The sequence below is a fragment of the Pecten maximus genome, chromosome 9, assembly GCF_902652985.1.
Source record: "Pecten maximus chromosome 9, xPecMax1.1, whole genome shotgun sequence".
Classification (NCBI taxonomy): Eukaryota; Metazoa; Mollusca; class Bivalvia; order Pectinida; family Pectinidae; genus Pecten; species Pecten maximus.
Window position 1 is genome coordinate 27,604,285 of NC_047023.1, and position 16,794 is coordinate 27,621,078.

General features: G+C 37.3%; 1 protein-coding gene across 1 annotated transcript in view; it reads right to left on the reverse strand.

The window, feature by feature from the left end:
- LOC117335235 (dual specificity mitogen-activated protein kinase kinase 1-like) overlaps positions 1 to 16,794 on the reverse strand; it is a 33,929-nt gene that overhangs the window by 3,716 nt on the left and 13,419 nt on the right. Inside the window, exons 8-10 of the mRNA XM_033895226.1 lie at positions 13,825 to 13,922; positions 650 to 711; positions 321 to 366 (exon numbers count right to left, since the gene is read on the reverse strand). Coding sequence (XP_033751117.1) covers positions 321 to 366; positions 650 to 711; positions 13,825 to 13,922 — 206 coding nt within the window. The remainder of the gene's footprint in view (positions 1 to 320; positions 367 to 649; positions 712 to 13,824; positions 13,923 to 16,794) is intronic.

The following is a 16,794-nucleotide window of genomic DNA, read 5'->3' on the forward strand; positions in this document are numbered from 1 at the left end:
AGGGGAATATATTTTTACAAGGTATATACTATTTACATGCACATACAGTAAGTGCACCCCAACCTTTTCTCTGGTAAGAGGATGGGTGGGTTTTTCTCACTTAAAACCTCAACCTGTAAAATGGTTGCTACCTCAATGATTTGCCGATACAATTCTAGTTATGATTTAAGAAATTTTATTGAAAACGACTTTTGGCATGAGGTAATTAGACATTGGAAAAGTTGAGAAACAAACTTTTCAATAATTTTTGACAATAATACTATGGGAAACCTGAGAAACATTTGATACTGTCATCTATCCATCTAATTGATCTAACATACCATTAATGAGGAAAGATCTGCTCGGTCTGATGGGTTCTTCTTCAGACTGAAAAATACAAAACGGTATTGGTCAGTGAGCCACACAGGCTTCACAAGGACACAATTATCATTGTAAACAATGCTATGGTCTAACATTATCAACATTATTATCAAAGCTTTAGTGTTACACATCGAAATCGCACATCCCTTTTATCTCATATAGATCTATCTTGGATGTCTTTTACATTCTACTTAAAAATGAAAGCAATTCAGTACTGCTTTTTCAATTGATAATGAAAGTGTAACTGGTTATAAATGACTTCAAAAAGGAGCCCATTGTATAAACTCACCATTTGTCAACAAAATCTATGAATTCTTCAGTAAATTTCCCTTTTGGAAGCATAGGCGGAGGCTGAAGTGAAATAGTATTAAATATTAGCTTCATGCAAGGGAGACAACCACATATTACATAGAGGCATGCTCACCATATAAACGACAAATTTTCCAAAGACATTCAAGTTAGTTGATAGAAAAGGGAAATAATTACCAATTATAATCCTGAAGAATTGGTACACTGCCTCAAGACAGTAGAAATATGATGCTACAGTTATGTGAGCTAGGTAAACTTTTATAATAATGTATTAAATCTTTTCACATCCTATTTTATTTAATCCAGACTTGACAGATTGCCACAGTGAACAAACATGTCCCATGACAGTGATTGGTTGGATATTTAAAACCTTTTACATGTGTGGTAAATTCACATGTAAAAATATAGAAATTATTACAGAAACTAAATCTAAATTTTAATCACAATCAACAAAATTAATAATAAATATATCAAATCAATAGATATCAAAAGCTCAAACTCAGAAAAAATGTAAAAATAAACATGCATGACTGCCTGTAATCAGAAAATAAATGAATAATAGAATGGATGGGGTCAGCTAATATTTCTTATTATTATGAAACTATCATTAAAAAAAACCCCACCTGATTGTTGTTAATTATTTTGATTATACAATGTATATATAGGTGATGAGCAGAATCTATATGCTTACATGTAAACCTATCGGGATATTTCACGGTTTACCACATCTTTGCTAGTCAAGGATTTGTTTTGCTTTCACAAATTCATCCTTGTAGATTTAGCCTCATTCCCTAAACTTTAAATTTGTCATGCCCTAGATTTCCAGGGCATCCAATGATTTATTTATGGGTTTTACATCCGCTATTACGGCCTTACGGCCTTTCAGCTGACGATATTATCCAATGAAATTGTATCTGATTTATATATGGACTGTGGGTGGGAAATTCATGCCAAGTCCCTGTGAGTTAACACCAACTACCAAGTTGATCGCCTTGTCAACTATGTCATATGCAAAGGACAATATTTTGGGAAACATTTCCTGTATTTGATACATCGGTAGAGGTAATTGACTATATTCCAAAGGTTAATGAAAACCAAGGCGAATATATTGGTGGTCACTGACGGAACAATCTTAAATGTTAGTAAAGTTTTGCAGGTAAAGGGGGACAATTCAGTTTACTATATTGGTGACGGTTGTAAGAATAAGAAAACAAGCTAAATCTACCAAGGGTGAATACATGGAAATACAAGAGTACTGCAGGGTGGAACAAAAAACCATATATTGTTATATATTATCTTGTATCAAAATAAGATTTGCTATTATATATATGCCTGTCGAATGCCATATATTGTTATATATTATCTTGTATTAAAATAAGATTTGCATCACTTTGAGAGTGGCTATCTAGCATGCTATATCAATCTCACTTTTCACTACAAAGCTAATATATAATTTTCTGACAGTTTGAGGAAAGCAAGTACTCAAGTCTTCAACATCAGACATTGACAGCAATAACTCTGTACAAAAAACAAAACAAAAACGATAGCGAGATAAACAAACATTTGCAAAAACAATTGATAATTGGTTGGAATTTGTTTTTCAAGGAGCTTTGTATCAGGAACATGTCTTCCAAGTTTCAATGAGATCAGTAAAACAAAGGAGTAGATTGCCAGACAAAAATCAAATACTGAATAAAAACAAAGGGCAATGACTTTTGTAAAAACATTTGAATTACAACTCTTTTCTGGAAGACACAACTTCATATCAGGATCATATTATATATTAGTAGCAAGTTTCAAAGAGATCAGTAAAAAAAAATACAGGAGATTGTCATACCAAGGGAAGTTTACACTGGCCTGCCTTCTGGACAATGCCATACCACAATACTCTCGTCTTGGACGGGTGTTTAATAAATCAACCCTTGACTAGTGCAGATGGGTTTACCACTGAAATCTATAAATATTCTGTCATACAAGTGAAATTTATATGATATTCATTAGCAGATCATAAAACTTCATATTCATTACAATTTTAAGGACTTACATTTTTAAAAATCAGCATCAAATGGATGCATGATGATACATGTAGCCTTTGACATTGTGTTTTATAGAAGCTATCTTCACATGACCATGCCACTTCAAAATGACAGCTCAATTTGATATTAGTATTTTCCTTATTTCATTTAATGAGGAATTTATAAAACCCATCAACAGTGAATTCATTTAATATTGATAAAATATTGTTTGCAGTGAACATTAAGAAAACAACCACTTTAAAATCAAATCAAATTGATTTTCTGAACAGAATACTCAGCCTATTTTAATGTAGTGAACAGAAAAGTATGGCTCTCATCAGTTAAATTATAACACTTTATTATGACAGGGGATGAATTTGTTTATATCATTAATGGTAAAAAGGTTTCTGATAAGATACACAGAATACCCTGGCAGTACCGTGGTTACTATGCGTATATACTTTGACAGTGTTTATTATAAGAAGGAAACATATTTTGTGGTCCCTGGAAGTGAATTTAATTACAATATTTGAATTTTGTATTTACTAAATGAACTGCCAGTTTGCAATTGTCTTCTTGTATTTGTACTTAACTAGCTCATAATACAATTGATTTTCATGTTCAAGGTGCAATACAGAAACCAAACAATCTACCAGAATTATCGGTAGTAAATTGTAACAACTCCAAGAATAATTTTAATCATACACACTGTATTTTGCACATGCAAATTATTAAGAGAAAAATACGATATAATATCATGCATTGTCACAATATCCAACGCATATCTCGCTTGTGTTTTATTAGGAATGAACGCAAAACAAATACAAAAAGTGAAATAAATATTTGATAATAAACAAGAAAGAAATTAACAAAACAAATTAAACTCATAAGAAACAATAAACTGAACAAAAATAAACATAAATTATTTGGAAGCAAATGATACCTTAGTTTTTTTTTGTTTTGTTTTGTTTTTGTTAATGGAGGAGTTTCAAGAAATGCTAGTCACTTATAATTAAGACAGTGTTAAGGCCAACAGGACATCGCAGATGATGTATGTTAAGCTACACAATAATGGGCAAATTCAGAATGTTTATCTGTTTGGTAAATAAACATGTATCAGTATCTAAGCTCAGTAACAGGACAGCTATATATAACGCAGTGTCTACACTCAGTAACGGGACAGCTAACACGGACAGCTAACAGTGTCTACACTCAGTAACGGGACAGCTAACACAGTGTCTACACTCAGTAACGGGACAGCTAACACAGTGTCTACACTCAGTAACAGGACAGCTAACACAGTGTTTACACTCAGTAACGGGACAGCTAACACGGACAGCTAACACAGTGTCTACACTCAGTAACTGGACAGCTAACACAGTGTCTACACTCAGTAACGGGATAGCTAACACAGTGTCTTCACTCAGTAACGGGATACTAACACAGTGTCTACACTCAGTAACAGGACAGCTAACACAGTGTCTACACTCAGTAACGGGACAACAAACACAGTGCCTACACTAAGTAACGGGACAGCTAACACAGTGTCTACACTCAGTAACGGGACAGCTAATACAGTGTCTACACTCAGTAACGGGACAGCTAACACAGTGTCTACACTCAGTAACAGTACAACTAACACAGTGTCTACACTCAGTAACGGGACAGCTAACACAGTGTCTACACTCAGTAACAGTACAGCTAACACAGTGTCTACACTCAGTAACGGGACAGCTAACACAGTGTCTACACTCAGTAACAGTACAGCTAACACAGTGTCTACACTCAGTAACTGGACAGCTAACACAGTGTCTACACTCAGTAACGGGACAGCTAACACAGTGTCTACACTCAGTAACAGGACAGCTAACACAGTGTCTACACTCAGTAACGGGACAGCTAACACAGTGTCTACACTCAGTAACGGGACAGCTAACACGGACAGCTAACAGTGTCTACACTCAGTAACGGGACAGCTAACACAGTGTCTACACTCAGTAACGGGACAGCTAACACAGTGTCTACACTAAGTAACGGGACAGCTAACACAGTGTCTACACTCAGTAACGGGACAGCTAACACGGACAGCTAACACAGTGTCTACACTAAGTAACGGGACAGCTAACTCAGTGTCTACACTCAGTAACAGTACAGCTAACACAGTGTCTATACACTCAGTAACAGGACAGCTAACACAGTGTCTACACTCAGTAACGGGACAACAAACAGTGTCTACACTCAGTAACAGGACAGGTAACACAGTGTCTACACTCAGTAATGGGACAGCTAACACGGACAGCTAACAATGTCTACACTCAGTAATGGGACAGCTAACACAGTGTCTACACTCAGTAACGGGACAACAAACAGTGTCTACACTCAGTAACGGGACAGCTAACACAGTGTCTACACTCAGTAACAGGACAGCTAACACAGTGTCTACACTCAGTAACGGGACAGCTAACACAGTGTCTACACTCAGTAACTGGACAGCTAACACGGACAGCTAACACAGTGTCTACACTCAGTAACGGGATAGCTAATACTAAACTCAAACTCTTAAAGCTTCGACTGAAAGGCTCAAGAATATGATAGCTAGGGAAGCATCACATGGTACTTCTGCATTGAAGATGAATAAAAAGATGTTATTACTATTGATAGAATAATTGACTGAGGACTTTGGACCACTGATATTAACCCTACGGTTTGTAAACACTACTGACATCTAAAACAGTGTTTATGTACAATCATGTCTAATTGGTTAATTAAGAACACCTAAGACGAATTGTTACGTCTTGTAATGGGACATTTAGTAGAGTGTAGAAAGTTGATCAAAGTAAGAGTCAATATTTCCTTAACGGTGTTTGTAGAACAGATGGTTTTATACACCCAAGAGTACAATAATTTGATTGAGAAGGTCATTGAAGTGTATTGTAAGGAATACCAAAGTGAGTAAGAAGGAACTAATCTTCATGATTTCAGTTAACTGATCATTTGAGTTATCGATGTTACATTGTCACAAAATATACACCAGTATAAGACAAGCATTGTATAACATGATTACATACCTGATAAGGTTAACACAAAAATACTATTACAGCAACTCATAGCTAAGTAACTGCCACACCAACTCATAGCTAAATTACTGCCACACCAACTCATAGTTAACTAAATATTACACCAACTTTTAGTTAAGTAAATTATTACACAAACTCATAGTTAACAAAACTATTACACCCACTTTTAGTAAACTAAATTATTACACAAACTTATAGTTAAAGAAACTATTACACCCATTTTAAGTAAACTAAATGACCACACCAACTCATAGTTAACTAAATTATTACACCAGCTCATAGTTAAAGAAGCTATTACACTAACTCATAGCTAACTAACTATTACAACAACTAATAGCCAACATAACTATTACATCAGCTCACAGTTAACTTTTACACCAACTCATAGCTAACTAACTATTACAACAACTAGTAGCCAACATAACTATTACATCAGCTCACAGTTAACTTTTACACCAACTCATAGCTAACTCTTACACCACACCATAGCCAACTAAACTATTACACCAACTTATCTTTAAATAAACTGTTACAATACTAACTCATAGTTAACAAACTATTACACCAACTCATTGTATACAGTTATTATATGGGTGTGAGGGAAATAACACTTTTATTGTCCCCTGAGATATTAAGTATTTCTCGAGGCAAAGCAGAGGGGAAAAGTTAATGTCAAGGGGACAATAAAAGTGTTATTTCAAGAAATACCCATACAATAACTGTTTTATAATACCCACATTGAGATGATTCCATCTCTCGAACCAGTGATTATATCCTCAAGTGTTCCTAATGCCTTTTCCCTAAAACAGTCTTTCAGTATGCTAACTGCCGTTTTTATTACTAATTGTGTGTTAGCGCTGTCTTTTTCAGAAACAATCCTCTCCATCGATTCTTCATACAGATTATGGAATCTCGTAGATGAAGCTATTTTCTTAAATGTTCCTGTAGCATTCACACACACACAATTTTAGCAAACAGAGACAGCTTCATCTTGGTTTTGAAAACGCTTTCCTTACAAATGCGTTGTCAAATCAGAATGAACGAAGCAAACAAATCCGCAAAAATATGAATGCAGGTCAAATAACTCATTCCAGGTAAGTAGCCCTTTTGACTATTGACCTGGTTATAACATTTTTGGAGGAGGTGTTTCAAATAGCATTTCTATTGTCTACCTTTTATATGGTGTAAAATAAGGAAAAGTAAAATAATTAACTATAAAACCAACTCATAGTTAACTAAACTTTTACAACAACTCATAGTTAACAATAATAAGTACAATATGATACCAGCTGATAGTACACCATTACACAAATTTAAAGTTAACACAAGTACACTATTACAATGTACATCATCTCATAGTTAACACAAGAACACAATGTTAACCGATAGTTAACACAAGTAAATTATTGCACCAAAACAGTTATAAGTACACTATTACACCAAATATAGTTAACACAAATACACCATTACACCAAATCATAGTTAACACAAATACACCATTACACCAAATCATAGTTAACACATGTACAAGCCACTATTACACCAAATCATAGTTAACACAAGAACACTATTACACCAAATCATAGTTAACACAAGAACACTATTACACCAAATCATAGTTAACACAAGAACACTATTACACCAAATCATAGTTAACACAAATACACCATTACACCAAATCATAGTTAACACATGTACAAGCCACTATTACACCAAATCATAGTTAACACAAGAACACTATTACACCAAATCATAGTTAACACAAGAACACTATTACACCAAATCATAGTTAACACAAGAACACTATTACACCAAATCATAGTTAACACAAGAACACTATTACACCAAATCATAGTTAACACAAGAACACTATTACACCAAATCATAGTTAACACAAGAACACTATTACACCAAATCATAGTTAACACAAATACACCATTACACCAAATCATAGTTAACACAAATACACCATTACACCAAATCATAGTTAACACAAATACACCATTACACCAAATCATAGTTAACACAAATACACTATTACACCAAATCAGTTAACACAAATACACCATTACACCAAATCATAGTTAACACAAATACACCATTACACCAAATCATAGCAATACGTACACTATTACACCAGTTGATAGTTAACACAAGAACACTATTACACCAGTTGATAGTTAACACATGTACACTATTCCACCAGTTGATAGTTAACACAAGAACACTATTCCACCAGCTGATAGTTAACACAAGAACACTATTACACCAAAACATAGCTAACACTATTGAATACTATTACAAAATAGAGAGTTAACACAGGTACACTATGACACGTACAGTTGATAGTTGATACAAGTACACTATTGCATCAACTCTAGTTAATACAAGTAAATTATAACAATATCTGATTGTTAACAAAGTATACTAGGACACCAACTGATATTTGAATTGGCAAAGTGGATGGTTTGGTTGAAGATAATTTTTTGACACACCTCCCTGATGTAGATGTATTTCCAACAGTAGGCAGCATTTTACCTCAGATTACAAAAATATATTGATAAAAATCCAGGACACTTCCTTTTTGCTTTTACTTCAGTAGGATTTTAAATATTACTCTTCATACATTTATTTGGTTTGGTTTATCTTGTTTAAGGTCCTATTAACAGCCAGGGTCATTTAAGGACATGCCTTGTTTTGAAGGTGGAGGAAAGCGGAGTACCCAGAGAAAAACCAACGACCTATGGTTAGTACCAGGCAACTGCCCCACTTGCGTTTAGAACTCACAACCCAGAGGTGGAGGGCTAGTGATAAAATGTCAGGGCACCTTAACCACTTAAACATTTATTTTTCATAAGATTACAACGTACATTTACTTTTTCATTAAGAAAACAAATATAATTAAAAAAATAAGAGGCCCAGAGGGCCTGTATCGCTCACCTGGATTTAAAAAATTTGAATCCTTACCCAAAAGGATGCTACCAGTCAAATATGAGCTGTTTCAGAGAAGTTGATTTTGAATCCCCACCCCATGATCATGCTACCATACAAATGTGAGTGATATCCATTGCTCAGTTTCAGAGAAGAAGTTGTTTATATCAATTTAACCAAATTGACCCTTTTTGGCCCGCACCTCAGCCCCCTGGGGGTTATTTTTAGCCCTGTCATTTGTTCAATTTTGAATCCTTAACCTAAGGGAATGCTACCAGTCAAATGTTAGAGATATCCATTGGTTAGTTTCAGAAAAAAGTTGTTTATATCAATTCTGCCAAAATGACCCCTTTTTGGCCCCACCTCTCAGTACCAAGGGAGGTCGGCCCCACCATTTGTACAATTTTGAATCCCGACCCCAAAGGGATGCACACAGTCAAATATGAGCAATATCTATTGCTTGATTTCAAAGAAGAAATTGTTCATATCAATTTAGCCAAATTGACCCCTCTTGGCCCCGCCCCTCAGGCCCCCGTGGGGTCAGCCTCACCTTTTGTACAATTTTAAATCCCCACCCCATAGTGATGCTACCAGGCAAATAGAAGCAATATCCATTACTCGGTTTCAGAGAAGAAGTCGTTTATATCAATATAGCCCAATTGACCACATTTGGCCCCGCCCCTCAGGCCCCTGGGGGATCAGCCCTACCATTTGTACAATTTTGAGTCCCCACCTCATAGGAATGCTTCTGACCAAATTTGGTCAAATTCAGACCAGTGGTTATGAAGAAGAAGTCAATTGTTGACGGACGGACGACGAACGCTACGGTATGGCATAAACTCACCTTGGTCCTTTGGACCAGGTGAGCTAATAAAAGAACTACATATACAATGAAAAAAAACTTAATTCAACAAAAGAGAAAAGCAAACACTAAAAACAAAATTCTTGCTGACTTATTATTCCATCAATGCACAACATTAGCTGAAAGCAAGTCTTTGTAAAATATGTATTAGTGATCTGACTGCAACAGTAGGATGGACACATGTATCATTAGGGAAGGTAATCTTCCTAAACTGAAGGATGGATATACTGTAAATGAATGGTTTTTCTTCTTCAAATCAAAGTTGTTTAAACATGAAACTAGATAGGAAAGCCAACAGTTCACTGTCCCGGACCACGGATACATGTAAGATATGAGGGAGATATGGACAGTTCACTGTCCAGGACCACAGATACATGTAAGATATGAGGGAGATATGGACATTTCACTGTCCAGAACCGTGGATACATGTAAGATATGAGGGAGATATGGACAGTTCACTGTCCAGAACCACAGATACATGTAAGATGTGAGGGAGATATGGACAGTTCACTGTCCAGAACCACAGATACATATTTTTACATGTAAGATATGAGAGAGATATGGACAGTTCACTGTCCAGAACCACAGATACATGTAAGATGTGAGGGAGATATGGACAGTTCACTGTCCAGAACCGTGGATACATGTAAGATATGAGGGAGATATGGACAGTTTACTGTCCAGAACCGTGGATACATGTAAGATATGAGGGAGATATGGACAGTTCACTGTCCAGAGCCACAGATACTGTAAATCACTTATATTTCGCGAGTACTTAATTTCGCAAACTCACCTAATTTGACTTATTCGCGAATACATAATTTTGCGAATTCCGATCTCAAAATGACTTTAAATTCGCGAATAAAGTTAACAGATCGGAGATATATCCATGTTGGTAGCCATTTTGTTTATGAGAATCATATGACGGTACAAGAAAGGTCATGTGATTCAATCATGTGATATCGGTGTCTGGTCATACTGAATTGTATTTACCGTACCTGTATACGCCTCTCGGCTATATACAAGTGGATTAAACAAAAGAAATGTGGTGTTCAACGTGCGTTTATATTTGGAGGGTGAAATGAGTTGTTTTCAATATAAATAAAGCTTTCACGCCCGTTCATATGTAGTTAGTCTGGATTATTTCACCGACATGACCACGCTTACAAAGGCGGTGTCAGACATTAGACAAAACCCACGGCTCATTAAGAATGCCTGGGAGATGACGGGACTACAATAGGTTGTGAGTAATTAACGTACATTGTAATTAACGTACGTGTGTATACAGTGATACCGATGAACAGTTCTCGGGACAGTCTATTTCGAATAATATATACTCCAGGCGATTATTTGTTCTGAATGTTTGAATTAAATAAATAATCTGTTTGATTTCAACTTTATGGTAAATATCTTTTCGAGAATAAAGCGATGTGAAGTGCTATATATACATGTAACCTTCCATAACTTACAACAGCGTGCGTAATAAAGTACGACATATTCCGGATGACCATCCGGGATCCTCGGGGCCGTACCTAATTAACTACATGTAAAACGTTGCCAAGAAATTAATTAAGTCCGAGTTCAACCACAATATTAGTGTTCAGTGGGGTTTTGTGTGTGTGAAATTTTGGTGTTTTGTGATATAAAATTACACTCTGATCTACATGTAAGTATATAATCTATCATTCTATTATTACTTTAATGGCGATGTCTGTTCACCAACTAAAGATTACGATCAATTCAAAATGGACGCCAATTATTCTTGTCATTTTTATATAAATATTCGCGAGGGATTTGAATTAGCGTTTGACTCTCCTAGCAAATTAATGCGAAAATAAATCCCACGCAAAATATAAGTGATTTACAGTACATGTAAGATATGAGGCAGATAAGGACAGTTCACTGTCCAGAACCACAGATACATGTAAGATATGAGGGAGATATGGACAGTTCACTGTCCAGAACCACAGATACATGTAAGATATGAGGGAGATATGGACAGTTCACTGTCCAGAACCATGGATACATGCAAGATATGAGGGAGATATGGACAGTTCACTGTCCAGAACCATGGATACATGTAAGATATGAGGGAGATATGGACAGTTCACTGTCCAGGACCACAGATACATGTAAGATATGAGGGAGATATGGACAGTTCACTGTCCAGAACCGTGGATACATGTAAGATATGAGGGAGATATGGACAGTTCACTGTCCAGGACCACAGATACATGTAAGATATGAGGGAGATATGGACAGTTCACTGTCCAGAACCGTGGATACATGTAAGATATGAGGGAGATATGGACAGTTCACTGTCCAGGACCACAGATACATGTAAGATATGAGGGAGATATGGACAGTTCACTGTCCAGAACCACAGATACATGTAAGATGTGAGGGAGATATGAACAGTTCACTTTCCAGAACCACAGATACATGTAAGATGTGAGGGAGATATGAACAGTTCACTGTCCAGAACCACAGATACATGTAAGATGTGAGGGAGATATGAACAGTTCACTTTCCAGAACCACAGATACATGTAAGATATGAGGGAGATATGAACAGTTCACTGTCCAGAACCGTGGATACATGTAAGATATGAGGGAGATATGGACAGTTCACTGTCCAGGACCACAGATACATGTAAAGGTATGTGGGAGATATGGGCAGTTCACTGTCCAGAACCACAGATACATGTAAGATGTGAGGGAGATATGGACAGTTCACTGTCCAGAACCACAGATACATGTAAGATGTGAGGGAGATATGGACAGTTCACTGTCCAGAACCACAGATACATGTAAGATGTGAGGGAGATATGAACAGTTCACTGTCCAGGACCACAGATACATGCAAGATATAAGGGAGATATGGACAGTTCACTGTCCAGAACCACAGATACATGCAAGATATAAGGGAGATATGGACAGTTCACTCTCCAGAACCGTGGATACATGTAAAGATATAAGGGAGATATCGACAGTTCACTGTCCAGGACCACAGATACATGTAAGATATGAGGGAGATATGGACAGTTCATAGTATGAATTTACAAATAATTGCTCGATAAGAAGACCGAGACTCCATTGCAGCTAAAAGATTGCATGATTTGAAAATGATACACTTTTGGTCACTTCATTTATTTTACATCAATTGTAAAAGCAGTTTTACCAACTTATCACTCTTGGTGGCCTTGAAGGAAGGAAGCGAGGGGTCTTACTATGGGAGGAAACCAAAGTATAAGGGGAAACTCCACATGGTCGGGCTAGTGACCGTACTGAAATCTTAAGTAAAAGGCAAAAGATTTATTGCTGGATTTGAAGAGAAACCAGAGACGAGGATGGTACTGCTGAACTGATTTTAGATGGTAAAGGATGCTGGGAAGATGTGCACATTTTTAAAATAAGCTGGTTGGATTTTAAACAAAACAGAAACTAAGGGTGTTCTAGAAAGAAGAGAAAACCAAGATTTTTTTTATGATAATTTATCATAAGTTGAAAAAGCCAGGTATAATTCTTCATATGGCAAAAAGGCCTAATATAATTCATCACATGGCGAATAGGCCTGGTATAATTCATCACATGGCGAATAGGCCTGGTATAATTCATCACATGGCGAATAGGCCTGGTATAATTCATCACATGGCGAATAGGCCGGGTATCATTCACCATTTGGCAAAAAGGCTGTGTATAATTCATCATATGGAGAAAAGGCTTGGTGTAATTCATCATATGGCGAAAGGGCCTGGTATATTTCATCATATGGAAAAAAGGCCGGGTAGAATTCATCACATGGCGAATAGGCCGGGTATTCATTATATTGAAAAAAGGCCGGGTATTCATTATATGGTGAAAAAGTCAGGTATAACTTAGTCTATGGTCAATGTGGCGAAAAGGTCTAATATAAATATGACAGAGTATTATTTTTCTGTATATTTGACAAAAATTATAATTTTAGTGGATATACAACGACAAAATGTTCTAAAAGCAATGTAAACAGTTTCTCCTGATGCCTGTGATATTTAATCGTGGGAAGTTTACTAGCCTACAGTCAATGGGAAAAGCTGGTGTATAATAACCAGGAACCTATGAGTAACTAAAGTATCTTTACTGACTAGTAATTGGACAGTACACTGTGAGAAGGTGTTAGTTTTCATGTTATAACAGGATGAGTGAGAACACCATACAGAGAATGTTAGGTTTTATGATATTAATACATGATGGCCTAGAGTAGCGTCCGTGTTATATAGGCCTTAACATACCTCATTGACAATAAAATCTAAAAGCTCAAAAATGGCCATGGGGCGTGGTCCATCACTGCCGGGCGGCGTGGGGAAGCTAAAGCTATTTCTGTTTGATCCTAAAATGCACAAAATAAAATCAAACAGCAACATAAAATGTAGAACAACATACCAGTAAGCATAGAGTATTCAGAGAACAATCAAAGCTCCAGGCCAAGTCCAAACCACAGTCACACCAATATTGGCACCACAGAGGTCACACTTACACACACATTTAACCACCTACGGCATTTGCAATAAAGTTTTGATAAACACATCACACATTATTTTTCTGCAAAAGAAATTCTTTGAATCAGTTTATGTGCCATTGGTGGAAAGGTTGCAGTCTTGGCCTGGATGTAATCAAGTCATACAGTTACAAACCAAAAACAGATAAGGCAGATGTCGACACTATATGTATATATAGATATATATGGACACAGTCTTAGCAGATACCCACAGACAACCCCGCCTGCTTCAGACAACCCTGAAACTTGTATTACACCAGACACATCCTACTACTACACGCACACACCGCACTATTTAGTCCTACTACACACATACACCACACTTAGTCCTACTACACACACATCACACTTAGCCTTACTGCACACACATCACACTTAGTCCTACTACACACACATCACACTTAGTCCTACTACACACACATCACACTTAGTCCTACTACACACACATCACACTTAGTCCTACAACACGCACATCACACTTAGTCCTACTACACACACACCACACTTAGTCCTACTACACACACATCACACTTAGTCCTACTACACACACACCACACTTAGCCCTACTACACACACACCACACTTAGCCCTACTACACAAACATCACACTTAGTCCTACTACACACACATCACACTTAGCCCTACTACACACACACCACACTTAGTCCTACTACACACACATCACACTTTAGTCCTACTACACACACACCACACCTATAGCCTACTACACACCATACACCACACTTAGTCCTACTACACAACATCACACTTAGTCCTACTACACAGCACATCACACTTAGTCCTACTAGACAACTACTACACCACATCAACTTAGTCCTATACACCATAACCACACTTAGTCCTACTACACCACATCACACTTAGTCCTACTACACATACATCACACTTAGTCTACTACACACTACATCACACTTAGTCCTACTACACAACACATCACACTTAGTCCTACTACACACCATCACACTTAGTCCTACTACACACACATCACACTTAGTCCTACTACACACACACACACTTAGTCCTACTACACCACAATCACACTTAGTCCTACTACACACATACACCACACTTAGTCCTACTACACACACATCACACTTAGTCCTACTACACACACATCACACTTAGTCCTACTTCACACACATCACACTTAGTCCTACTACACACACATCACACTTAGTCCTACTACACACATATCACACTTAGTCCTACTACACACACACCACACTTAGTCCTACTACACACACATCACACTTAGTCCTACTACACACACATCACACTTAGTCCTACTACACACACACCACACTTAGCCCTACTACACAAACATCACACTTAGTCCTACTACACGCACATCACACTTAGTCCTACTACACACACATCACACTTAGTCCTACTACACACACATCACACTTAGTCCTACTACACGCACATCACACTTAGTCCTACTTCACACACATCACACTTAGTCCTACTACACACACATCACACTTAGTCCTACTACACACACATCACACTTAGTCCTACTACACACACATCACACTTAGTCCTACTACACACACATCACACTTAGTCCTACTACACACACATCACACTTAGTCCTACTACACACACATCACACTTAGTCCTACTACACACACATCACACTTAGTCCTACTACACACATCACACTTAGTCCTACTACACACACATCACACTTAGTCCTACTACACACATCACACTTAGTCCTACTACACACACATCACACTTAGTCCTACTACACACACATCACACTTAGTCCTACTACACACACATCACACTTAGTCCTACTACACACACATCACACTTAGTCCTACTACACACACATCACACTTAGTCCTACTACACACACATCACACTTAGTCCTACTACACACACATCACACTTAGTCCTACTACACACACATCACACTTAGTCCTACTACACACACATCACACTTAGTCCTACTACACACACATCACACTTAGTCCTACTACACACACACATCACACTTAGTCCTACTACACACACATCACACTTAGTCCTACTACACACACATCACACTTAGTCCTACTACACACACATCACACTTAGTCCTACTACACACACACCACACTTAGTCCTACTACACACACATCACACTTAGTCCTACTACACACACATCACACTTAGTCCTACTACACACACACATCACACTTAGTCCTACTACACACACATCACACTTAGTCCTACTACACACACATCACACTTAGTCCTACTACACACACATCACACTTAGTCCTACTACACACACATCACACTTAGTCCTACTACACACACATCACACTTAGTCCTACTACACACACATCACACTTAGTCCTACTACACACATATCACACTTAGTCCTACTACACACACATCACACTTAGTCCTACTACACACACATCACACTTAGTCCTACTACACACACATCACACTTAGTCCTACTACACACACACCACACTTAGTCCTACTACACACACATCACACTTAGTCCTACTACACACACATCACACTTAGTCCTACTACACATACATCACACTTAGTCCTACTACACATACATCACACTTAGTCCTACTACACGCACACACCACACTATTTAGTCCTACTACACACACATCACACTTAGTCCTACTACACGCACACACCATACTATTTAGTCCTACTACACATA